The following is a 25,981-nucleotide window of genomic DNA, read 5'->3' as shown; positions in this document are numbered from 1 at the left end:
GTTGCCCTGCTCTGATACTGTTTTAGCTTGTTCAGCTAGTTGCCTTCTTAGCTCAGCGATTTCAGCTTTCAGCTCTCTAATAACCATCAGATTATTAGAATTTTCTTCCATATTCTCATTTGTTGTTCCTGCAGTTCTGATTACAATTTTTTCAAATTCTTTACTCACTCCTGTTATTATTTCCTTAGCTAATGTTTGGATGTTGAACTCGTTGTTTTGTGCTTCGCCCTCTGGAGGACTTTTAGCTGGACTCTTATCCTGGTTCGAGTCTCCATTATTTTTTCTTGTTGTTTTAACCATTTTATATAAGTTAACAGTTTTTTCAATCCCTGAGTTGGAGTTCAGTGGTGTAAAAGCCTTTTTTTTTTTTTTCCCCCTGTAGGCTATGGTAGCCTGAGGGCTTTTAAGCTATCAATAGGCTTCTTGGCTTAATCAATGACTCCTGACCAAGAGACAATGCAGGGTGTGGCAGAGATAATCCAGTGGTTATGCAAAGAGACTTTCACAGCCCTTCAGCTATGCCACCGAGGTATTGGTCTTCTCCTGAGTTTCCCGGTTAGATCTCTATGTCCTCCCTGTTGCTGCTCCAGATTCTGAGGGTAGTAGCAATGGAGACTCAGAGTTGTACTTGGTGAGTCTCTGGGGAGTCCTTTCCTCCCTTCAGCTGTCCCCTTGTTGGTGGAGCAGACTGGAGGTGGTGTCTCCACTGACAAACTGTCGAACTGTTAGCAGTCACTTAATCTCTCCTTAGGCCCCTCTCTCCTCTCTGTCATCAGCCACGCGTGTTTGTACTCACGGGTGATTTACTGGGTTTCTGTGGTCATTCTAGTCCTGTCGTGTTTCGGTCCGGGTGGTCTCCTTTGGTATTCCTAGTTGATCCCTTTTTTTTAATTTTTAAAAATTCCCTTTTGTTGCTCTTGTTTTATTGTTGTTGTTATTGATGCCATTGTTGTTGGATAGGACAGAAAGAAATGGAGAGAGGAGGGGAAGACAGAGGGGGAGAGAAAGATAGACACCTGTAGACCTACTTCACCGCTTGTGAAGTGACTCCCCTGCAGGTGGGGAGCCGGGGGCTTGATCCAGGATCCTTACACCGGTCCTTGCACTTCGTGCAATGTGCGCTTAACCTGCTGTGCTACTGCCCAACTCCCCCAAACAACTATTTAAAAAATTTTTGTCTTGTATTTAATATTATTATTTTTAACTGAATATCTTTTTATTTTATGTACAGAGATGTCATTTCTACTGTAAATGTCTTGAATGGCCAATTCTAGGAAGTACACTCAGTCCAACTTAATGAATCCAATGTCCTTCGTACTGGAGCAAACACTGCCGGCACATGTTGAGGCTGTATTTCCAGATGAGACCGTGCCAGTTTGAGCAGACTCAGCAAAAGTGAAAACCCTTTCAAATTTTCTCGGGTGGCTCCAGTAGAGCTGCTGATGACCCATCTTGCTTTGTCGAGCGCAACAGGGCGGAAGGACTAATATCAGTTTTTAATTTAATTTATTATTGGATAGAGTCAGAGAGAAATTGAGAAGAGCAGGGGGAGATAGAGAGGGAAAGAGACAGAGAGACACCTGCAGCCCTGCTTCACTTGTGAAGTTTTCCCCATATAGGTTGGGACCTGGGGTGTGAACTTGGGTCCTTGTGTACTGTAGTGTGTGTGCTTAACCAGGTGTGCCACCGCCTGGCCCCAACAAGTAAATCTTTAAACAAATGAATAGGTGGACTTCTGGAGGTGTATCTGTGGAGTAGCAATAGCTGCGTTTTGCTCTCCCTGGTCAACTAGGAATAGCAAAGAGGATCACCTGAGAGCACTAGATAGGACTAGGATCACTTCTGGAACCCACTAAGCCATGGGAGCATCTTTTTTTTAAAAAAAATATGTATGTATTAATTTGTTTTTTTTTCCTCTTTCTTTCTTTTTTTTTTTTTTTTGCCTCTAGGGTTATCACGGGGCTCAGTGCCTGCACTATGAATCCACTGTGCCTGGAGGCCATTTTTTCTCATTTTTGTTGCCCTTCTTGTTGTTATTATTGTTAGACAGGACAGAGAGAAATGGAGAGAGGAGGGGGAAGGCAGAGAGGGGTAGAGAAAGATAGACACCTGCAGACCTGCTTCAACACCTGTGAAGCGACTCCCCTGCAGGTGGGAAGCCAGGGGCTCGAAGTGGGATCGTTACTGCTTTGCGCCATGTGCACTTAACCAGCTGCACTACAGCTAGTTCCCTATATTAATGCTTTTTTATAAAGAATTTATTTATTAATGAGAAAGATAGGAGAGAAAAAGAACCAGACATCACTTTCGTACATGTGCTGCTGGGGATTGAACTCCGGACCTCATGCTTAGGAATCCAATGCTTTATCCACTGTGCCAACTCCTAGATCACCCCCCCCCCCCATATTCACTTGTTATCTTTATCTGATAGAAACAGCCAGAAATCAACAGGGAAAGGGGAGATAAAGAGAGACAGAGAAACAGAGGGACACCTACAGCCTGGCTTCACCAACTCATGAAGCTTTCCCCCTGCAGGTGGGAACCAAAGGCTTGAACCTCGGTCCTTGCTTATTATAATGTGTGCACTTCACCAGCTGCACCACCGCCTCAGTCACGGGAACTTCCATCAAGATATTACAAAGTGAGATTTCTGAAATATCTTTTTTCTTATAAATTTATGAAAGCTTATCTCACTTGAAATATTGAAAAACATTTGTCTAGAGCAATGCTCTTGAAAGTCTTTCAAAAGTCTCTTTTCTCACTAAAAAGAATTTGAGCAAACACTATGTGTATGTATTTTTAACAAATTATGTTCGATCTTGTTTGTATATAAGCATTTGTAAAATAGAAAACAAAAAGATTAAAAACCAGAGAATGGTTAAATATCCCCCCCCTCAAAAAAACACCTCAAATAAAATAAACAAAAAAAGAGAAAAGGTCTGAAAACAGAGTTCTTCTGATACATTGTAAAGCTCTCTGGTTGCTGTGACACTGACTGAAAGGGGCAGGTGGTGACGTACCTGGTAAAGTGTACACACTACAGTGCACAAAGATGCAGGTTCAAGCCCCTGGTCCCCATCTGCAGGGGGAATGCTTCATGAGTGGTGAAGTAGAGCTGCAGGTATCTCTCTGTCTCTCTCCCTCTCTATATCCCCCTTCTCTCTCAATTTCTTTCTGTCTTTATCCAAATATATATATATACTGGTAGACAAAGATAGATGGGACCCTAAGGAGAACTATTGTAGATGAAAGCAGTGAGATGGAGAGAGGCAGTGGCTGTGGGCTTAGAGGCAAGCGGACCGATTTCAGAGTTACTTAAGAAATAGAATTACAGGAGTCCGGCAGTAGCGAAGCGGGTTAAGCGCAGGTCGTGCAAAGCGCAAGGACTAGTGTAAGGATCCCTGTTGGAGCCCTCAGATCCCCGTTGAGCTGATCCCCGTTGAGCTCCTGGCTCCCCACCTGCAGGGAAGTCGCTTCACAAGTCTATCTTTCTCTCCCCCTCTCTGTCTTCCCCTCCTTTCCCCTTTTCTCTCTGTCCTATCCAACAACCACCGACGACAACAATGGTAACTACAACAATAAAACAACAAGGGCAACAAAAGGGAATAAGTAAATATAAATATTTTTTAAAAAAGAAATAGAATTACTTGAAGGTTTCCACAAGAGCTAGAAAAACCAAATTTTTATTGGCTGTCTGAGACAACCCCAGCAATAGTGTGGGAGCAGGGGGCACCAGAAAGGCTTAGGGGTATAAACAAATGCTTTTCAGTCATGAAAACAAACACAAACAGTACCTTTCCCTAAACATCTCTCAGGGAGGATAAACCCAAGATCATGGAGGAGCCTAAAGGCTCCGGGCCAATTTCCTCTTCATTCAGTGGTGTCAACAGGCCATTTTGGAACTGGGTACTTGAAGCACAGACAAGTGCCCCCTATCCCACTATGAGCCAGCGCAGGATTTTCTGGCTAGTCACGTTACTGCAGCATTGACTTGGCATCCTGGGAATGGTGAGTCACCAGTTTTGAGTGACCAGGGGATGAAGGGGGGAGAAGGGACAGGAAGAATGAGGAGAGGAAGAGGAGATGGAGAACTTCTTGTTCTATGTGAGAAAAATAAGGCTGGGGACTGGGAAGATAGCATAATGGTTATGTAAAAAGATTTTCATGTCCAAGGCACCAAAGGTTCAAAGCCCTACACTACCAGAAGCCACAGCTGAGCAGTGCTCTGGAAGGAGGAGGAGGAGGAGTTGGGCTTAGCCTTCTGCTACATCCCTTGTCTCCTTTCCCTACACCCTGGGAGCCTACTGACTGCTCTGACCAGCCACCCTTTTTTGTCTCCCTCAGGGGCACTCTCAGCCAATGTCCCAGTCCATGAAATGAGATTCTGTCAGCCAATGTCCCAGTCCATGAAATGAGATTCTTTCTTTCTCTTCTCGTCACCAACAACTTAAGATGGTCGAGAGGAAAACCTGATAGTTAACCTGATGCCAGAATTGCTTGAATGTTTTATGCCTCCTTGAGGAGTCTGCCTTTTTGAAAGAGCTTTCTGGGTTATGTAGACACCATCTCATCCACCTCTCTGTCTTCATTTCAACCTCTAGGGAGGGTCATTCCATCGAAGGGCGGAAGGTGGGAGAAACTTCCCATAGGTGACATTAGAAATATCTAATAACAGGTGTGGAGGGCAGGCAAAATAGCTGACTTGGATAGTGTGCTGCTTGGCTCTGTGCATGATCCAGGTTCGAGTCCAGTCCCCACTGCACTGAAGGAAGCCTAGGTACTGTGGTACCTTCACTCTCTGCCTGAACACTAGATCTGTTGTCTAGAACAGTTAGTCTGAGTGGTGAAGCTTTGGAGATGAAGGGAAAAAAAAAACTGGTGTGTAGTAAGCACCATTACACTGATAGCTGGGGAGGCCCAGGTGGCCTGGGGTCTGCTGGGAATTATCAGATCACTAGGGAGGTGGGAGGCTGAGGGGTGGGTACTGTGTGTGTTTGTGTAGGCATTCAGAAGAGGCAGATGTTTACCAATAAGCATAGAAGTGTTTCTACATTGTTAACAACTGATTTGGTAACACCAGTCCAGCTGTATGTCTGTCCCAGACAGCCCCTTTTGTCCAATCTCTTCTGTGCCATTGGGAACAGTCACTGGGTCATTTGTTCCTTCTTTTAAGGCAAAATTGGTCTGGGATGGAACTGGGTGATGAAATAGTCTCTGAGTTGAGCCAGCTGTCTGGAATCCCGGGTGAACAGGATCTCAGGCCCTTAACCTACTGTGTGACCTTGAAGGGCCGAGCTGCCTCTGACCGGTCTTCCTCTCGCCCCTCCTCGCAGTTATTTTTGTCCAGCCTGACAGCCCTTGGCTGTCCCAGCAGTCTGGGCTCTGAGAGCCGGATGCAGACCAGGCAGCAAAACGTCTGGTGCTGAATCCCAAGAGGGATCCCTCTCTGGGCTCCATCACATGGGAACAGGGCGCTGCACGTTGTGCACCCAGTGGGGCCTCTGGCCTAGGGGGCAAGGACAGCGCTAAAAGCAGGAGCTGGGTTCTCTGGCACACAATTCTGGCTGCTGGCTGAGACTTCTTGGCGAGGGTATCCCATCATGGAGCCTCACTGCTGCCTGGAAGCCACCCAGCTCTGTGCAGGGAACTGTCAGTCAGCTGGGGGGTGGGTGTCTGCAACTGGGAAGGAAACAGGAGCAGGACCTGCTGAACCACCAGGCACCATACCGTGGCCCTGGTGGATTGTGGTCCTGTGCTGTGATGGGGTGGGCTGAAGATGAGTGGGCAGGGCTCCAAACAGACCTCTTTGTGGCCTCTGCTCAGCCACCATCTCCAGGAAGCGGGGAGGCACTTTAAGGCCTGGGAATGGATCTCCTAGTTAGTCATTGCTACTTGCTGGGGTGACCTCTCTATGAAAGCAGCCTGTCTCAGGCTACCATGCCTTTCAGCTTAAAGCTTTGTTTCCAGACCTGTGATTTATGCCTGTTCCCCCTTGTCAACCGGGACTGGACAGGACTGGACAGGACAGGGGTCTGGGCGTGACTCTTAGTGGCTCTCCTTGGATTTGTCTGTCCAGATAAGAAGGACACCAAACCTTTACCATGAGAACAGATCCAGGAGGGCTGGGTGGATAAACTGGGGTGAGCAGGAAGGAGGGGTGATGGGCTGAAGGCGGAGGGGGTCTCTGATGGGGGGAAACTTCGTCATCTAGGAGCCAGTCCAGCAAACAGAGCAGAAGAGGCAGTGCCATTTTTAGAGCTCCTGGAAAAAGAACTCTCCTTACTTCTGGAGTGGGTGTAAGGTAGGGGGGGAGGTGAGGGCGAGGGGCCAGCTCAGAACGCCCCAATTTCGGTGATTTCTGAGGCCCAGGCATGGCAGTGCACAGCTCCCACCGACCTCCCAGCTGGCCCTGGGGAAGAGGTCCTGGGAGCAGGAAAGGCATAAGCAGGAGACCTCACCACCCCAGAGGACAGGGGGGATGGGGATCGCAGGAGGGGTGTGACATGGCTGCTCCTGGCAGCTCTTCCACTGGAGGCCTCAGGCAGAGGGGCAGCTGGTCTCTCCATGGGCCGTGCCCTCCGGATAGAAGCTGCCCCTCGACCAGGTAGCAAATTCCTCCGGGTTGGCAAGATGGTGCCAGTGGCTCTGCGAAGGGGGGTGGTTCGGAAGGCCGGGATGGGGTACACAAGAGAGGAGGTGCTGGGGAGGATGGGGCCAGGCACTCTTCCGAGGATGGCGAGCTGGTTGCTTGGGGTTGACAGCCCAGGACAGCTAGGGAGGAAAGACCAGGGCCAGGCAGGGAAGGCCAGGGGGCTGGCATGTGTGGGTGAAGGCTCCATTTCTGCTGCATAGCTATTGAGGTGCGAGAGAAGGCGAATCCGGACAGGGTCTGCTCGGCTGCTGGGCCCTTCCAGGACCCCCAGGTATCTGATAACTTCAGTGAGGCACTCCCGAAAACCAATGCTCCTGAAGTCCACTGCCAGGGCTCGGGCATCAAAGAACCCTGCAAAGTCCAAGGTGAAATGAAGGCAGATGAGGCAGGGAGACACATGCCTAGACTGGAGTGAGGCTTGGAAGTCTGGGTAGGATTGCCTCCCTTCCCTAACTCCCTCCCTATGAAGGAAGGCATATGCTCTGGGCATGCTGCCTCACATTTCTGAGCCCCAATCTCCCCATCTGCAAAATGGAAATAGTTGGTGGGCAGGCGGTGGCAAACTCAGTTAAGTGCACACATTACCAAGTGCAAGGACTTGGGTTCAAGCCCCTGTTCTTCACCTATAAGGAAGATGCTTCATGGATGGTGAAGCAGGTCTGCAGATGTCTTTCTCACTCTCCCTCCCCTCTCAATTTCTCTTTGTCTTGTCAAATACAATAGAAAGAAAACAAAAACAAACAAACAAAAGGCAACTGGAAGCAGTGGACTCATAGTGCCCACACCAAACTCCAGTAATAACCCTGGTGACAACTGAAAAAAAAAATAGTGGGAATTGTCAGCTCTATCTAGGGGAGGGGAAAATGGACCACGGAGCTCCAGTGAGTTCATTAAATATGATGAAGCATTATAAACTGCTTTGTTTCCATCACTATAATTATATCCATGACTAAGTAAATGTAAACAAATCACCACCAGTGGTCTGGGAAGTAGTGCAGTGGATAAAATGTTAGACTCTCAGGCATGAGGTCCTCAGTTCAATCCTGGGCAGCACATGTACCAGAGTGATGTCTGGTTCTTTCTCTCTCTCTCCTCCTCTCTCACAAATAAATAAACAAACATAGAACAAATCACCACCAAAAAAAATATAAATAAATGCAGCTCTTGCCAGTGTGCAAAAGACTGTGCACATGGAGGTGTACCATATCCCTGCCAACTGAGGGGCCAGGGTGGGAGGCCCTTGGGAGAAGGTGCACAGTGTAGCAGTGAAGCTTCAGCTCCTCCACGGACACCGAGCTCTAAGGAGGCATGGACCACGTCTACTTTGCTCACCAGTTACCCCCCAGGGACCACTCCCCAAATACTTGTTGCCTGAATCATTTCCAGCAGAGGCAAGCACGAGTACCTGTCCCACCAGTGGCGTGGAGCATCTTCAAGTGATCTACCGTCATCTGCAGGACCTCAGCTTTCTCTAGCTTGGAGGAACCCTGTTGTGGAGAAGACACAAGAGTGAAGGCTGCAGCTCCCCTCTGCCTCTCACCTTCCAGCTCTGAGTCATCACTTCTCATTGTTTCAATTTTCTCATCTTCTCTCAGCTCCACTGTTGTGTGATCTGAAATCAGGTTCCTGCTTTGGACAATGTGTCCAGACCTAGTAGATGCTCATCAGTTCTCATTTAATTCAGTCATGCTTTGCATAGCTAGTCATCCTCCCTAAATCCTCCTCTTTTGACTTACAACTCACCCCCTCACTTTTTTTTTTTCTAGAGCGCTGGAACCTCAGGAATGAGAACCACATGTTATCTACCCCCCTCTCACCACTTAAAACTTTTTCCTTATTATCTTTATTTGAATTTTGGATAGAGACAACCAGAAATAGAGAGAGGAGGGGGGAGGTAGAGAGGGATAGAGACAGAGACACTTGCAACACTGCTTTACCACTTGCAAAGCTTTCTGCCTGCAGGTGGGGACCTGGGGTTTGAACCCAGATCCTTGCCCACTATAACGTGTGCACATAACCAGGTGCGCAACCTGGCCCCAGTTTACATTTTTTTTTTCCCTCCAGGGTTATCACTGAAGCTTGGTGCCTGCACTACAAATCCACTGCTCTTATAGGTTATTTCTTCCAATTTATTATTTTTTTAAGTAGGATAGGACACAGAGAAATTGAGAGTGGAGGAGAAGAGAAAGAGGGGGAGAGAGACACCTGTAGACTTGCTTCATTGTGAAGCGACTCTCCTGCAGGTGGAGAACTGGGGGGCTCAAACTGGGATCTTTGTGCGGGTCCTTATGCTTCATACTATGTGTGCTTAACCCCGTGTGCCACTGCCTGGCCCACTAAAAATTTTTTTAAATTTATTTCTTAATAAAAATGCCCTCACCTGCAGGGGAGAAATCCTCAGGACCAGAGAAACAAGTCATGCAGGTTTCTCTCTCCCACTTCTTCTTCTTCTTTTTTTTTAAGTTTTTATTTATAAAATGGAAACACAGACAAGAAGGGTATAATTCCACACAATTCCCGCCACCAGAACTCTCTATCCCATCCCCTCCCCTGACAGCTTCCCTATTCTTTAACCCTCTGGGAGCATGGACCCAGGATCGTTATGGGGTGCAGAAGGTGGAAGGTCTGGCTTCTGCAATTGCTTCCCCACTGAATATGGGCATTGGCAGGTCAATCCATACCCCCAGCCTGTCTCTCTCTTTCTCTAGATTCTCTAGGATCTGGGGAGGTGGGGCTTTAGGACACATGGTGGGGTCGTCTGCCCTGGGAAGTCCTCTCTCTCACTTCTATCTCAATTTCCCTCTGTCCTGTCAAATAAAAAATGAAAACAAAAATAAAATAAAGACACACACATGAGCTGGGGAGACCGCATAATGGTTATGCAAAGAGACTTTCATGCCTAAGGCTCCAAGGTCACAAGTTCAATCTTCCACACTACCATGAGCCAGAGGTGAACAGTGCTCTGATCTCTCCCCCTCTTTCTGTATCTCTTTCATTAAAATAAATAAATAAAATACTAGGGGGGTGGGAGGTGGCACAACTGGTTGAGCTCACATGTTACAATCCTCAAGGACCCTGGCTCAAGCCCCCAGTCCTCACCTGCAGGGGGAAAGCTTTGCAAGTGGTGAAGCAGTGCTTCAGGTGTCTGTCTCTCTCCCTCTTTATCACCCCATCCCCTTGATTTCTAGATGTCTAGCCAATAACTATAGTTAAAAAGTTTAAAAATAAATAAAATATGAAAAAAGAAACATACACAATTATTTTTAATGTCAGAAAGACACACAAAGAGAGCTACTAGAGCACTGATCAGCTCTGGTTTATGGTGGTGCTGGGGACTGAACCTGAGACTTTGGAGCCTCAGACATAATATATATATATGAATTTATTTTCCTTTTTGTTGCCCTTGTTTTTTTATTGTTGTAGTAGTTATTATTGTTGTTGTTATTGATGTCGTTGTTAGGACAGAGAGAAATGGAGAGAGGAGGGGAAGACAGAGAGGGGGAGAGAAAGATAGACGCCTGCAGACCTGCTTCACTGCCTGTGAAGCGACTCCCCTGCTGGGGAGCCAGGGGCTCAAACTGGGATCCTTACAAAGGTCCTTGCATTTTGTGCCACATACGCTTAACCCTTTGCACTACCGCCAGACTCCCTAGGCATTACCTTTATGCTGTCTCCTCAGCCCACCATTTTTTTTTTTTAAGTTCTCCTCACCTAACCTTTGAGCAATGTGAAGAAAAGCTCTACCTTTCTTAAAACTGGTGTTCCCCAGAGGATACTGGCCTACTTTTTTCTCCCCTGGAAGGCCTCGGCTACCTTCCTGGCTTCATGTGTCAACCACAGGAATTCTGTTCCTGCATCGACACCCAGTTCTGTTAACACAACATCAGACTGACCATGTCCAAGGTCTAGTCCATCATTTTAGCTTCAAAGCACTTGCTCTTCCTCTACTGTCTCTCTTTTAATTTCTTTTTTCCCATCAGAACAATGGTCTGCTCTGGCTTATGGTGATGCTGGGGATTGAACCTGGGACCTCAGAGCTTCAAGCATGAAGGTACCCTCTATCTATTGGCTCTCTTGGGAAATGGATCCTAAATGTCCAGCACCACCTGGTCTTCCAGGAGAAACCTGGAGGCCAGACTCTGTGTGAGTCTCTCGAGGGCAGATGCTAGACATCTTTCCTGGGAATATGTTAATGAGTATTTGTGGAGTGACTGACTTGTTCTCACCAATGTCAGGGGACATAATCTGTGGTCTCCACTTTGACGCAAAGGGTGAGTGTCTGAGGCTGTCTGGATAATTCAGCTGACTTTTCACTGTAGTCTTGGCATCCCGACATATTCAATGGCAGGATGCTTACCCCTTGTGAAGCCTGTTCAATTTTCATTTGAACACTGATTTTTAAAAAATATTTACTTCCCCAGAGACTTACCCTACTAGGGAAAGAGAGAGGCAGACTGGGAGTATGGATCGACCAGTGAACGCCCATGGTCAGCGGGGAAGCAATTACAGAGGCCAGACCTTCCACCTTCTGCAACCCACAATGACCCTGGGTCCATGCTCCCAGAGGGACAGAGAATGGGAAATCTATTGGGGAGGGGATGGGATATGGAGATTGGGTGGTGGGAATTGTGTGGAGTTGTATCCCCCTATCCTATGATTTTGCTAATGTCTCCTTTCTTAAGTAAAAAAATATTTAATTTATTTGCCTCCAGGGTTATCGCTGGGGCGTCGTGCCTGCACTATGAATCCACTGCTTCTGGAGGCCATTTTCCCCATTTTGTTGCCCTTGTTGTTGTTGGATAGGACAGAGAGAAATTGAAAGAGGAGGGGAAGACAGAGAGGGGGAGAGAAAGATAGACACCTGTACACCTGCTTCACCACCTGTGAAGTGATCCCCTGCAGGTGGGAAGCTGGGGGGCTTGAAACCAGATCTCTATGCCAATTCTTGTGCTTTGTGCCATGTACACTTAACCTACTGTGCTATCACGCAGCCCCCAATATTTAATTAATTAATTTATTATCAGTTATATATAAAGAAAAATTGAGAGGGGAGGAGGAGATAGGGAGAGAAACAAGGAGGCACCTGCAGCCCTGCCACTTGTGAAACTTCCTTTCTGCAGGTGGGGACCAGGGGCTTGAACTTGGGTCCTTGTGTACTGTAATGTGTGCACTTAACCAGATGTGCCACCACCTGGCCCCTGAACACTGATTTTAAAAAAGTATATATTATTATTGAGATAAAGATCAGAACACTACTCTACCATTTTCTGCAGTGCTGGGAATATACCCAGGACCTCACACAAGCAAGTCATGCATTCTACTGCTAAACCACCTCCCCAGTTCCTGCTCTACTTTTAAATAACATCAGTTGTACAGGGGAACAAGGGGTTTAGAATCACTCGACTGTGTGTTTTAATTTTTTTTTAAAGCTTAATTTATTTTGGGGAGACAGGGAAAGAGCACTGCTCAGCTCTGGCAGAAGGTGATGTGATGCTGGGGATTGAGCCTGTGGCTTCTGAGGTCTCAGGCATCCAAGTCTGTGCTCAGGCAGGGTATCTCCTGCCCCTGGGTTCTAATTCTGTTCTGTTATTTAGCAGCTTTGTGATCTGGCATAAGTCATTTTACCTCTCTGTGTTTCAGCATCCTTACTGGCAGCTGGGTATAATAACCCCTATCTCATAGGATGAGTTTGAGGACTCAGCTGAGTGGGACAGTGGCCATACAGCCATAATACCTGAGCTACTTCAGTAAATACACATTTCCATTCTCCTCCCCCAAGGCTGATAACGGGTAAAGGAGGCCACAGCACTTCAGGCAGCTCCTACCAATCTTGCAGCGATGCCATTAGAAACAGAACGAATATGTGTGGGTAGTATATGCTCTAGCCCCATCAGCAATGTCACAAACCTGCTTCTCAAAGGCAGTGGGGACCAAGCGCCGCAGTTCTGAAAGGCTGCTGTTGATACGGTCCCGGCGCCGCTTCTCTATGATCTGGAAGACAATGCAGATGGTCACTTCATCACGCTTTCCAGTGTGCCTTGAGGGGTACTGACTTCATGTCTGCTCTCACAGTATCTTTAATCTAGTTGTGTGGAGGAGGACACCAAAGCTCAGAGAAGGGCAGTAGTTGGCTTAGGGTCACCCAGCAAGTAAGTGTAAACTGGCAGCAGAACTCAGATCACTTGTCCTGGCCTATAGTACTGTTATTCAAAACACGGAGCCACTGGTACATTAGGGCGCCAACCAAACAGAACAGGGCCAGCAGTCAGAGCCTGCTAGCAGGGCCCAGCGGCCCCTGTTGGTTCGGGGTTACCCCTCAGTTGCAGTCATGAGGAGATCTAAGGAGTCCTGGGCATATCTCTCTCCAGCCGTGAGGACCTTTCCTTCACACCATCCCACTCCCACCTTACAGTAGCAGTGCTGGAATACCAAGAGCAGGGCAGAAACCATGATCTCCACTTTACAGATAAAGACAACGAGAGCTGATCACAGTGGACACTCATGGTTACTGAGTGTCAGACCCAGGTCTCTGAATTCCTGCTTCAGAAGCAAACTTGATCTTCAGACGAGAGCTGGGGCTGGATGAGATGGCCAACAGTAAGAGGTGGGAAGCCCTCTGTCCTGGCCTCTCCTTCCACCCTCCGCACCCTGAGAGGGAATGAAAGTTCTGAGTTCAAGTGGGAATGAATGGGTGGGATGGCTGGGCTAAATAACAAAAGCTAATTATACGTCAGGATTTGTTCTAGGTGTGTTATGCCCTCCATCTTCAAAAAGCCCTTTGAGGTAGGTATTATCAGTATTTAACTTACAGAGACAGGGAAAGAGAGGCTAAGTGGTTGACTTAAAGGCACCCTGCTAGCTACTTGGCACAGCAAGGACTCGAACCCAGGCAGTGTAGCTTTGGGGTGATGTTTCCCACCCGCCTTTCTGTCAGGCCCTGGAGACAACTTGGTTGAGCAATTCTGCTAAAACAGACTCACCCCTCGGCGTTTCTTCCTGGCTTGCATCTGGGAGGGGCTGGGGGTGGACAGCGGCCTGGCCATCTGGCTGGAGAGAAAAGAAAGACGGATTTTTCAGAGCTCGGGGGCCATATCCCTGGCGGGGGCTGACCTCTGGCGGTCAGTCTGCGGGCTGGCACAGCGCCCTCCAAGGCCAGGGAGAGACACACAGGGCAGGGAGGGGGAAGCTTTCTTCTCCCCCTCCACCTCCCACCCCCCGCCACCGGGTGGGGCGGGGGCATTTCCCCTTTGGGTAAGTCCTCCCTTGAACTCAGTTTCCTGCACTGGCAGCTGGGGGTGCGCTTGCTGGGCGGCTAGGGGTGGGGTGAGCCCTCCACCCGGACTTCCCTGGGCTTCCCTGCCCCTGGCCCTCGCTGCTGCGGTAGCTCCTTCTCCTGCAACCCGATCCCAGGTCCCCGGGCGGGCGGGGCGGGCGAGGGCAGGGGCTGCCGGCGGTGGGGCCGGGCCGGCGGGTTGGGTTTCAGAGAGAGCCGCTGGGAACAAGCGTGGAAAGAGCAGATGCCGCCGCTTCCCACGGGCCCGGCGCGCCGGCCGCCCGCCCTCCGCCCGCGCTGCAGCTGCCGCCTCCTCCCACGCAGCGCGGCCCGGGCCGAGGGGGCGGCGGCGTCTGGGTCACAGGACCCTTGGGGGCTCTGGCACCAGGCACCGCAGGTCTCCCGCCCCTCTGCGGCCTGCACCGCAGGAATTTCCACCAAGGGGAAGGGGCTCTTCACCCTTGGGCTCTTCTCCTGCCCAGACTTTGACCGAAATTATCCTCAGTGTAACTGCTGACCTTAACGGTTCCTGCGTTCAGGGGCTCTCAAAAGACAGAGCACTGAGCTGCACTGAGCAGCAACTTGGCCAACACTCAGAGGCCAATTCAGGCCCCGGGGTGGTCAGCCAAGCCCCAACTCCCTTGGGAGAAAACACTGCCGAGTAACTTCATACAAGAATACTACCTGCCACTTAAGCATGCAAAACACTGCCTCTGCCTCACATGCCCACCGCCCACCTGGGCTCCCCTTATCTTAGTTAAGGCACCCATCTCTCAGCTTTGCAAGGCAGGACACCTGATCGTTTTTTACCTATCGCGACAATATTTATTTATTTATTCAGCCTCCAGGGTTATTGCTGGGGATCGATGACTGCACTTCGAACCCACTGCTCCTGGAGGTTATTTTTCCCATTTTGTTGTTATTGTTATTATTGCTGTTGTTGGATAGGACAGAGAGGAATTGAGAGAGGAGAGTAAGACAGAAAGAGGGAGAGAGGGGGCTGGACAGTAGCACAGCAGGTTAATTGCACATAGCGCAAATTGCAAGGACTGGCCGAAGGATCCCGGTTCGAGCCCCCGGCTCCCCACCTGCAGCGGGGTCCCTTCACAGGCAGCGAAGTAGGTCTGCAGGTGTCTGTCTTTCTCTCCCCCTCTCTGTCTTCCCCCTCTCTCTTGATTTTTTCTGACCAATCCAACAACAACAGCACCAATAACAACAATAACAATAATAACAACAATAACAACAAGGGCAACAAAAATGGGAAAAATGACCTCCAGAAGCAGTGGATTTGTAGTGCAGGCACACAGCCCCAACGATAACCCTGGAGACAATAAATAAATAAAGAGGGAGAGAAAGATACTTCTTCACCGCTTGTGAAGCGACCCCCCTTGCAGGCGGGAGCCGGGGACTCGAACCCGGATCCTCGAACCCAGATCCTTGAGTTTTAAGCCATGTGCACTTAACCGGCTGCACTACTGCCCACCCCCCCTTTTTTTTTTTTATCAGATAGAACAGAGAGAAATTGAGAAGGAAGGGGGAGATAAGGAGAGAGAGAAAGCTAGACACCTGCAGATAGGCTTTACCGGTTGCGAAGTGTCCCAGCTGCAGGTGTGGAGCGGGAGTTCAAACTCTGGTCCTTGAGGGGGTCTTGAGCATGTTACTATGTGTGCTTAACTGGGTGTGCCACCGCCGGGCTCCCACAACAATATATATACATTATATATATATGTGTGTGTATATTCATATATATATATATCTTTATTTATTTATTGGATAGAGACAGCCAGAAATTGAGAGGGAAGGGGGTGGTAGAGATGGGAGAGAGACAGAGAGACACCTTCAACACTGCTTCACCACTTGCAAAGCTTTCCCCCTGCAGGTGGGGACTGGGGGCTTGAACCCGGGTCCTTCTGCATCGCAACATGTGCACTCAACCAGGTTTGTCACCACCCAGCCCAACAATATATATAATTTAAATTATTTGTTTATTTTCAACTAGATACACACACACACACACACACACACACACACACACACAGTACTGCCCTGGTTTATGGTGGTACTGAGGATTGAACTTCATGCCTCAGACATGAAAGTCTTTTGCATAACCATTATGCTATCTCCCCAGCCCAACTTTTTCTTTTAACTGAAAAAAACTGATGGTCTTTCTTTTAGGCACTGACAGGGATTGAACTCGTGGAATTACATATGCAAGCCATGCATTCTATATTCACACCTCCTTGGACCTGCCTGATCATCTTTGACTCCTTCTTTATCCTCACCCCACCTCATAAAACTCTAAGATCTACCACACATCTGTACTTTTCATCTCTATTGACATTTTCAGGACCAACCTTCTATCATCTTTCACCTGGCCCAGTATAAGAGTCTATTGCTCTGACCCTCTGCACCCTTTTTACTGCCACCAAGCTTGTCTTCACATGTGCAGGCAAAATGATCATTTAGATACAAATCTGACTGGGAACGGGTGGGTGATAGTGCACCTGGTTAAAAGCATATAGTATCATGCACAAGGACCTGGGTTCAAGCCCTTGCTTCCCACCTGCAGGGCGTCCGCTTCATGAAGCAAGTCTGCAGGTGTCTATCTTTCTTTCCCTCTTCTTAGCTCCCCTCCCTAATGCCAGCACCAAACCCCAGTGATAACCCTGGTAGCAATAAAAATTAAACAACAGTGATCCGGGAGGTGGAGCAATGATAAGGCTTTGGACTCTCAAGCATGAGGTCTGGAGTTCGATCCCCAGCAGCATATGTGCCAGAGTGATGTCTGGTTCTTTCTCTCTCCTCCTATCTTTCTCATTAATAAATAAATAAAATCTTTAAAAAAATTAAACAACAACCAACAACAACAACAAACAAATTTGATGCTGTCTTTCTCTTAAAACTTGGGGGCGGGGGAGAGACAGTATGATGATTATGCAAAGACTTTAATGCTTGAGGTTCCAAAGTCCCAGATTCAGTCCTCCACGCCACAATAAGCTAGAGTTGAGCAATGTTCTGGGAAAAACAAACAAACAACCCCCCCCCCATCAATACACCATTTTGTATATTGCACCAAAGTAAGGGACTCTAGGGTATAGGGAGGGTTTGGGCCCTGGAACATGATGGCAGAGGGGGGTTGAATTGTTATGTGGCAAACTGAGAAATGTTATACATGTACAAATGATTACATTTTACTGTTGACTGTAAACCATTAATCCCCCCAATAAAGAAAAAAAAAACAAACCCCAAAATAAACCACTGGGGAAAAAAAAGAACTTAAAGTAAATAAACAACAGAAACTCCTTAATGGCTTTTAGGATCAAGATCACCATCCTCTGTGTGGCTTAGCTTGTGCCCGACATCTCCTAGACTCAAATCTCTTTTCTGTGTGCTCCAGCCTGTGAATGCACTAGGTCCTTCCTTCCTGTGAGTGTACATAGAGTTCTGTCAGCCTACAGCTCTCTGGTCTACTTCGTTCTCCACCCCACACCTCAGCCCCACTTATTTAAGTCCTATTATGCTTCAGATTTCAACTCAAATGGCACCTTCCTGGGGGAGTCTCTTGTGATATCTCCCCTCTAACCAAGTAACTATCCCCTGCTCTACACTTTCCTAGTACCCTGCATTCACAGATTTATGCCTATTTTTGGTTTATATGTACATGATTATTTGATTAATGCCTATTTTTCTAGGTTCATAAGCTGCATGAAGTCCTGAAACACGTCTGTTTATTCACTCCTGTAGCCCCAGTTCTCAGAGCTCTAACCTCCTGCACTCATCTCTGGCATCACGGGGGTGGGAGAAGGTGGGGGCAGAGAGGAGAGCGCTGTAAAGTCTACATGTATGTGATGGGGGTATGTGTGTGTCTTTACCAGGAGGGTTTTCAGTCCATGTAACTTCTCCTCTTGGCATTCAAGGTTGGGGATCTTTTTATCAACTCCTCAAAGAAAGAAGGTTGTAAGGTGAGAACAGATTAATTCCTCCAGTTATGCCCAGCCACATCTGGAAAAAGCTCTCTCCCAACCTAACACCTGGACAAAAATGACTGGTCAGAGGCCTGTGAAAGCTTCTGGGAGGAATGGTTCAGCAAGCTGGGTCCAGGATTCAGATGGTTAGATATGGTGATCTGTAGGGCAGCTTGTTTACAAAGTTTCGCTCAGGACAAGCCCCAAGAGCCAAGGTATACTAAGAAACACATCCTTTGTCATCCCACCCCTCAGGCTGGATAAGGTCTCTCTAGGGGTATTGAGTTAGCATCGTGTACGTCACTGCCTCTCAGCTCAGTCCCTCCTCAGGGACCATTTGGTGCAGGCTGACAACACCCTATCCAGGGCAGGGCACTCTGCAATCCCCTTTTCCAGCCTCCTGCTCAGTTGTTCTCTGCAGTATGATCCAACTCCTGCACCTACTAGGCAAATCTTACTTCTGTGTTTTCTTGGCATCACTATGTCCATTTCCTTCCTGGAAACCTCAAAAGGCTTGGAGCCTCATCCCTGTTTTACAGATGGTGCTGCTGAGCCTTGGGGAGCTAGAGGGGCTTGTCCAACCTACACAGCTGCTGAGAAACAAAGCCAGCTTGGGAATCCATGTCTTCTGGCTCCACATTCAGCATTGTTTTCCTTACTAATTCCAATTTCCTGTCTGTCTGAATAGCCCTCCAGTCCCTTATCCTTAAAGCTCCTATGAGCTCAGCCAGAGTTTGCGTCCAGGCTGTGATCTGGCCCTGACAGTGAGAGGAAGTATAGGAGCTTCTTGTCTGAGTCTGAAAACTGGGCATATTTGCGTGGGCACAGAGAGATACGCTGATCGCCAAGACCTGCTGCAGCAGTCAGGGGGGTGGCGCAGTGGATAAAGTGTTGGACTCTCAAACATGAGGCACCAAGTTTGGTCCCTGAAAAAAAAAAAGTACCAGAGTGATACCTGGTTCTCTTTTTCTCTCTCCTTTTTTTTTTAAATTTAATATTTTTGGGGAGCCAGGCGGTGGCGCAGTGGGTTAAGCGCACATGGCGCGAAGCACAAGGGCTGGTGTAAAGATCTTGGTTCAAGCCCCTCGGCTCCCCACCTGCATGGGAGTCGCTTCACAGGCAGTGAAGCAGGTGTCTATCTTTCTCTTCCCCTCTGTCTTCCCCTCCTCTCTCCATTTCTCTCTGTCCTATCCAACAACAATGACAGCAATAACAATAATAACTACTACAATGACGAGATAAACAAGGGCAACAAAAGGGGAAAAATAAATATAAATTAAAAAATTTAAATATTTATTTATTTATTTATTTATTTATGAGACGGATAGGAGGAGAGAAAGAACAAGATATCACTTTGGTACATGTGCTGCCGGGAATTGATCTCAAGACCTCATGCTTGAGAGTCCAACACTTTATTCACTGCGCCACCTCCCAGGCCACTTTCTCTCTCCTCTTATCTCTCTTGTTAATAAATAAAATTTAAGATAAATAAATAAAATCTTTTAAAAATATTTATTTTATTTATTTATTCCCTTTTGTTGCCCTTGTTGTTTTATTGTTGTGTAGTTATTATTGTTGCTGTGATTGATGTCGTCATTTTTAGATAGGACAGAGAGAAATGGAGAGAGGAGGGGAAGACAGAGAGGGGGCAAGAATGACATCTGCAGACCTGCTTCACTGCCTGTGAAGTTACTCCCCTGCAGGTGGGGAGCCGGGGGCTTGAACCGGGATCCTTATGCTGGTCCTTGCTCTTCGCACCATGTGCGCTTAACCGGCTGTGCTACCACCCAACTCCCAAATAAATAAAATCTTAAAAAAAAAAAAAAAAACAACCAAAACCTGTTCCATGGGCCTAGATGGTCTCTAGTGGAGAGGGAACTTTCTCAATGGCCTATCCTCAAAGCTCCCCCTTAGTTACCCCTTAACAACTTCTCCCTGGGGCCCTTGCAGATGACCCCATTCATTCTCCATCAACCAAAGGCAGAATGTCCCCAGTGAAGGAATCCCAGAGAACACTGAGCTTACTTGTAAAATGAGTAAATTTAGAGAGGGGAAGATATCTTCTCCAAGACACATAATAAATTAGAGGCAATCCCAGAACTTTAATCAAAACCACTGGATTTTAATCCAATGTTTTTTTTTTTTTTCAGAGTATGTCAGATATTCATCATTCCTTTATGTGTATCTCAGAGCCTATACTTTTTGTTATAGAGAAATTAACCACATTTACTTTCTCATTTATCGCACAATAGCGCTGTGGTTTAAGCATTATTGGGGCTAGTTCATATTTAGGGTGCTAGTTGTTGGATAGAAGCAATACAGGTATACAGGAGTTAAAAATTATGCCCAATAAGTCCAGTCCTCAAACTCCCAGTCTTGAATTCCTCTCCTCTCCTTTTCTTTTCTTCTTTATATATACTTTAATGCTACCAGGGTTATTACTGGGTCTTGGTACCTACCTGACTCCAACATTTGCCTGTGACCACTTTTCTTTCTTTCTTTTTCTCTTTCTTCTTCTTAAAAAATTTTTTATTATCTTTATTTATTTATCAGATAGAGATAGCCAGAAATTGAGAGGGAAGGGGGTTGTTGGGAAAGAGAGAGAGAGAGAGAGAGAGAGAGAGAGAGAGAGAGACCAGCATCACTGCTTCATCTTTTGTGAAGCTTTCCTCCTGCAAGTGGGGGCCAGGGGCTTGAACCTGGGTCCTTGAGCACTGTAATGTGTGTGCTAAACTAGGTGTGCCACTACCCAGCACCCTCTTTCTTCTTTTTCTTTTCTTTTTTTTGATAGAGGGTAAGAGACAGAGATAGAGAGAGAAAAGGAGAGAGATTGCAGCACTGCTTCACCACTCCTGAAGCTTCACCCCTGCAGGCGGGGAGCAGGGCCTTGAAGCTGGGTCTTCATGTATGGTAAAGTGTGCACTCTACAGGGTGTGCCACCACTGGGCCCCTCAGACTTCCAGCCTTTTTATTGGACCATGCTGTCTCATAAACATGCCACCACCACTCCTATCACCACCCCACCCCCAACTGAATGGTGACCCCTTAGGGAACAGAGTTAATTGGAAGTTACCTTGTGTCAAAGCAGGTTACTATGTGCTCTAGGTAGATTACCTCATGAAAACCTCACCCTGTGAGGTAAGTACTTACATTCCCATTTTGTACAGGCAGGTGAAAACTGTGGTTCAGAAACAGGTAGAGTCACTTGCCCAAGTTAATGGTGGTGAGAGTTAAACAGAGAGCTATCTGACTTCAAAGGCTACCATATGCCTTAAATCATGGAGGAATGACCCACAGACCCTAATCCAGTAAGTGACAGGGACAGATGCTCATTAAGTATGAGAGAGAGAGAGAGAGAGAGAGAGAGAGAGACAGACAGACAGACAGAAGAGGCTATATTTTCAATCTGGATCCAGCATGTGTCAGAGGGCTGGGTTTAGATAGGAGCTCTGTGGGTGATTTGCCTTGCACAGTGCAGGCTACCACCAGCAGGCAGAGGTCTGCAAAGACAATAGCACACACTCTGTTCTTTATCCTCATATCTGAGTGTGGGGGCTTTGCACCCTGCCACTGACCCTGGGGCGGGCATTGGTGGCTGACTGCCCCAGTCCCATGCCCCTTGTCACTGTTTATCTGGCTTTCTTTGTACAAGAAGCTCTTCTTCTCTGAGAGTTCCCTAAGGGCACAGGCTGAGCAGGATACATCTGGGCCCCCCATGCCCAGCCTGGAGTCTGGGCCACAGCAGGCAATGCTCAGTGGTCCCTGAATTGAAGCATTGATGCCTGTCTGGGGGAGGGCTTTTTGGTGAAGGCTACAAAGAGGGGTCTATAAGTCAGCTTCTGCCAGATGTCCAACTGCTTTCTTTCCTCTGAGGGAGACTGCTCAATCTAGATAGAATCTAGATAGTCTCTCAAAATGGGTGCTGTCTGAAAGGGAAAAATGCTGCATAGGAAAAACTGTCCATTGATTCTGTATGTCATAACGTGTTGCCACCACCTTCAGGAAGCCTCCTTTGCTTCCTGGTTGAGCGACCTCTCCCTGCTAGGGTACCCCCACAGCCTGCAGTCTGTCTTTTCTTCCACTTTCCCTTCTGTCTGTGTTCTTTGTGTGACCTGGAAGGTCACTGACCAGGCTGCAGGTTCTTGGAGGTCAGAAGCCAGCTCTGGTCAGCCTAGCTCACTGGCATCAGCTCTATGTCGCTGATTCATGAAGACTTAATGACACTGAATTTGAGACTACCCTCCACCCATCTTCTACCATATGGTTCTGAGACTTCCCTTGCTACTAGCAGGTACACACTCAGAGAACTGCTTCTTTATCTAGAAATTTCTGCTAAACAATAATAACAATAATAAAACTCATAATAAGTTGTGTGAGAAGTTTTATTATACACTCTATGACCTAGTATACAGGAGGACCTAAGGGAAATTATTTATTGCATTGTTACCTCCTACTACAAGCTATAAATAATTGGAAGCTGGTGGCATTTTTGTGGATTACAACTGAGGTTTTGTGATTGGGAAATGATTCCCTGGTCTCAGAAAACTGGGGATGACCAAAATTATGAAATATCCTCAAAAGCATCCTAAGAATGAACTACTCCCCGCCCCCCCCCCCGGGGTCTCATGGCTCCCTTCCAAATCTATTCTAGAGGAGGCAGATTTGGATGAACCAGAGAAGTCAACTAGCTCTTCCTTTCCCACTCCCTGCCCTTTCTCCTACTGGAGAGGAAACAGGCTGAGAAAGGGAAAACAATGATCCAAGATCTCATGGTGAGTTAGTGCCAGATTTTGGGGCACAGAGTTCTAGGCCTGCAGATTCCTACTCATTCCCTGCTATTCTTCAGGGTTCTGAATATTGCATGTTTTGGTATCTGATACTAAGCATTTATGATGCTTAGGCTCTGTACTAAAGTCAGACATATATCACCTCCTTTAATTTTCCCAGTAATCTTATCAGATTGGTTCTATCACTTACATCTATTTTATAGATGAGGAAGCTGAAGCTTATGCTGCTCACAGTATCGGGAAGCAGCAAAACTATACAAGTACAGTTTGTTCTACAGGCTTAAAGGAAGGAAGGCTATTTGTGAAGAATGAAAGAGCAGCAGGGTGGTGTAGACAAGAGCACTGGAATTAGAGTCTAGACCTTTGCACCGGCCACAGGCAAGCCAGTCGTTATTTTGACATCAAAACTCTAATTTCAAAGTCCAGTGTGCTCAAGGAAGAGGAGTTTTTTTTTCTTGGAAGCTTTTCATGCACTAATATGAACAGTGCACCCAAACAAGAGTAAAATTGGGAAAGTATGGTTATTCTGCATAGTCAGCAGATTCAGGACAGGGGGTGTGGTACCAGCAGACTGATGGTTTCTTCATATAGTCAGAGAAAACTTACAGAATCTCATCAGGGAACTTAGACACAGGAGACCACCAGCTGGACATCAGACCCCCAACCAGAACTCTACCTCTTCCCCAACCCAGCACTTGTTTGCTTTTGTTGTTGGCAGCGCTTAATTGCTTCGACCGCCCATTTCAAATAGAAAGAGACAGAGAAAAAGGAAAGAAACCACAGGACCGAAATTTACTGCAGTGCCACAGAGCCTAGGCTCAAACCCGGGCCACACACCTGACAAAGCAGCGCACTCTCCAGCTGAGCTGTCTCGCCAGCCCCCTCTCAACAGGTTGCGCCCCAAAGAACCGAGAATGCACAGGACCCCAGGCGGTGCAGCGGCACCCCCAGCACACGCCCCCACCCCACCCTAGTTCTGTGGGTCGTCTAAGCTTGCGCCCCCCCACCCCGCCTGGGCTTGCTCAGTCCCCGCATCGCGTCCCTTACCTCAGCTCACCCTCTCTGCCCACGTCGATGGGTCCGTCGGACTCGCTGTCCGAGCCACTGGGCTCCCTGGGTCGCTTCATGACCAGCGTGGGCTCCCGGGTCGCAGCGTCCGCGGGCTCCCAGCTGGGGCTCCAGGCCCCGCCCCTGCCTGCCGCCCCGCCCCGGGAGCGCCGCCGCCGCCCTTTCCCAGGGCCCTTTCCTGCGCCGCAGCCCCCGGCGCCCCGGCGCCCCCTCGCCCCCGCGGTGACGCGCAGGCCGAGTCGTGGGAAGGCCCCGGGCGGTCGCCGCCCCCACCGTAGCCTGGGAGGTCGCCTCTGCTCCGCCTCCTCCGCCGGGCGCTCTGGGTGGCCTTGGGCAGGTGCCTTGGAAGCTCCGGGGGTGGGGGGTGGAAAGAAGCCGAGGGTCGCCGTCTGCCCCAGATGCAGGGCAGCGCCTGTCTGTGCAGGAGCCGCTCTGTTCTGCGGACCCCGCCAGCGCCTGCCGTCTGGGTGCTGGGTGCTGGGTGCTGGGTGCAGGGCGCTGCACACGGGTCCTGTTTGGTGGGGGTGGCTGTGTCCTACTCCTCCCCACGCGGCTCAGCACCTTCCCCTGCAGGGTGTCCAGAGCAAGTGGAATCTGTGTGTGGGAGACCCAGACCTGGGAGTTGCGGCCGTCGTTCCCCCAAGGGACACCCGAACAGGACCGGCTGTGGGGTGCTGGGGATGGGGTGTGTGTCCCCGGGAATCAGTTCCTAGTTCACTAGAGGCAGATCTGTCCTGGGTGGGTGGGGGGGGGGGGTCAAGAGCACTAGGGCAAGCCTCCTTCCAGAAGCAATGTCAGCTCCTGGAATATGGGGAGGGCAGGCACCCTCCAGCCAATACTCACAACAGGCTTAACTGTTCAGTCCCTGGGGGCTCGAGCTGAGGAGAAAATTCTTGGAGCTTCCCAGACCATCTTCATGGCTCGTACCTCAAAGAAGTGCCCATGACTGAAAAGGAAGTGGAATGAGAATATACAGGCAGGTGCATTTCCTGGACAGAGGGGAGGAGGGGAATGGAGGCTTTTTTTTTTTTTTTTTTTTTTTTTTTTTAAACAGAGCACACTGCACAGCTCTTCTTTATGTGGCGGTGCTGGAAATTGAAATTTAACCCGAGGCCTCAGAGCCTCAGGTATGTACACCTTCTGGCTCTACCTAACCCAGGATGGAGGTCTTGATGTGGTGGGTCAGACACCAGAGAAATCCTTCCTGATGACTGAACTCACCAGGATACAGAGGAAGGAAAGCCACTCCTTGGCTTGGGTGAGTGGGGCTGGTCATCTGAGAACAACTGCACTTTCACTCCCACAGGTAGACCTGCTTGGGGACAGTTGATTATAGAGGTGAGAAAGAACACACAGATCCAGAGACATGGATGTCTGACCAAGTGCACAAATGCATGTATACAGGCACAGACTGACACACAGTCGGCCTGAGCAATCAGTCCTGCATCCTGTGCTTTATTTATTTATTTATTTATTTTCCCTTTTGTTGCCCTTGTTTTTCATTGTTGTAGTTATTATTGCTGTTGTTATTGATGTCGTCGTTGTTAGATAAGACAGAGAGGAGGGGAAGACAGAGAGGGGGAGAGAAAGATAGACACCTGCAGACCTGCTTCACAGCTTGTGAAGCGACTAACCTGCAGGTGGGGAGCCGGGGGCTTGATCCAGGATCCTTACGCGGGTACTTGCGCTTCGGGCCACCTGTGGACTCCCTTTTTAAAAAATTATTTAAAATTTACTATTATTATTTATTTTCCCTTTTGTTGCCCTTGTTGTTTTGTTGTTGTTGTTATTGTTGCCGATGTCATCGTTGTTGGTTAGGACAGAGAGAAATCGAGAGAGGAGGGGAAGACAGTGACGGGGAGAGAAAGAGAGACACCTGCAGCGACTCCCCTGCAGGTGGGGATCCAGGACTTGAACCGGGATTTTCTTGCTGGTCCTTGCGCTTCGTGCCATGTGCGATTAACTACTCTACCACCCAACCCCCCACCTCCCCATCCTGTGCTTTTTCAGGAGGTAGTCACCCCATTTGCACCCAGGCTGCACAGCAGAGAGGTCTGGAGCTCCGAAAAGAGGCCTGAGTTGGATATTGTTAGGAAGCTAATTTGGCAGTCATTAGGCAATAGATGATATTTATGTATAAGTGCCAATTGCGCCACTGGAGCTCCAATAGATGATATTTAAAGCTACAGGAGTAGGTGAATTACCCAATGAGTGTGGATGGATGGAGTCCTGGCCC

At 48.3% G+C, this 25,981-nt stretch overlaps 1 protein-coding gene and 1 pseudogene across 7 annotated transcripts; both read right to left on the bottom strand.

Annotated features, from left to right (window-relative positions):
* Nucleotides 1-887: 887 nt before the first annotated feature.
* On the bottom strand, nucleotides 888-3,541 carry LOC132542897 (small ribosomal subunit protein uS14-like; annotated as a pseudogene).
* A 126-nt stretch (nucleotides 3,542-3,667) lies between these two features.
* Nucleotides 3,668-24,611, bottom strand: HEYL (hes related family bHLH transcription factor with YRPW motif like). 7 transcript variants are annotated; one of them, XM_060206150.1, is made up of 5 exons: nucleotides 24,589-24,611; nucleotides 13,633-13,699; nucleotides 12,560-12,643; nucleotides 8,058-8,139; nucleotides 3,668-7,003 (listed from the first exon to the last, which is right to left on the bottom strand). In XM_060206150.1, exons 2-5 carry the CDS (start codon nucleotides 13,693-13,695, stop codon nucleotides 6,333-6,335), a joined length of 900 nt encoding a protein of 299 aa, XP_060062133.1. In that variant the 5' UTR covers nucleotides 13,696-13,699; nucleotides 24,589-24,611; the 3' UTR covers nucleotides 3,668-6,332. The 7 variants fall into 7 exon arrangements, with proteins under 7 accessions (XP_060062133.1, XP_016045489.1, XP_007527154.1 ...); XM_016190003.2 differs by lacking the exon at nucleotides 24,589-24,611 and adding an exon at nucleotides 24,019-24,412; XM_007527092.3 differs by lacking the exon at nucleotides 24,589-24,611 and adding an exon at nucleotides 23,725-23,968.
* Nucleotides 24,612-25,981: the final 1,370 nt, after the last annotated feature.

The sequence above is a fragment of the Erinaceus europaeus genome, chromosome 13 (assembly GCF_950295315.1).
Source record: "Erinaceus europaeus chromosome 13, mEriEur2.1, whole genome shotgun sequence".
Lineage (NCBI taxonomy): Eukaryota > Metazoa > Chordata > Mammalia > Eulipotyphla > Erinaceidae > Erinaceus > Erinaceus europaeus.
The sequence above is the reverse complement of the archived record's forward strand: the minus strand, read 5'-3'. Positions and strand labels throughout refer to the sequence as shown.

Bases quoted from the DNA above. Each gene is read 5' to 3' on its own strand.
- HEYL (XM_007527092.3), bottom strand. From the start codon at position 23,804: ATGAAGCGACCCAGGGAGCCCAGTGGCTCGGACAGCGAGTCCGACGGA. The intron at 8,140-12,559 runs GTTTGTGACATT...TCTCCACAACAG, and splicing joins CCACTGCCTTTGAGAAGCAG to GGTTCCTCCAAGCTAGAGAA. The intron at 7,004-8,057 runs GTACTCGTGCTT...TGGACTTTGCAG, and splicing joins CCACGCCACTGGTGGGACAG to GGTTCTTTGATGCCCGAGCC.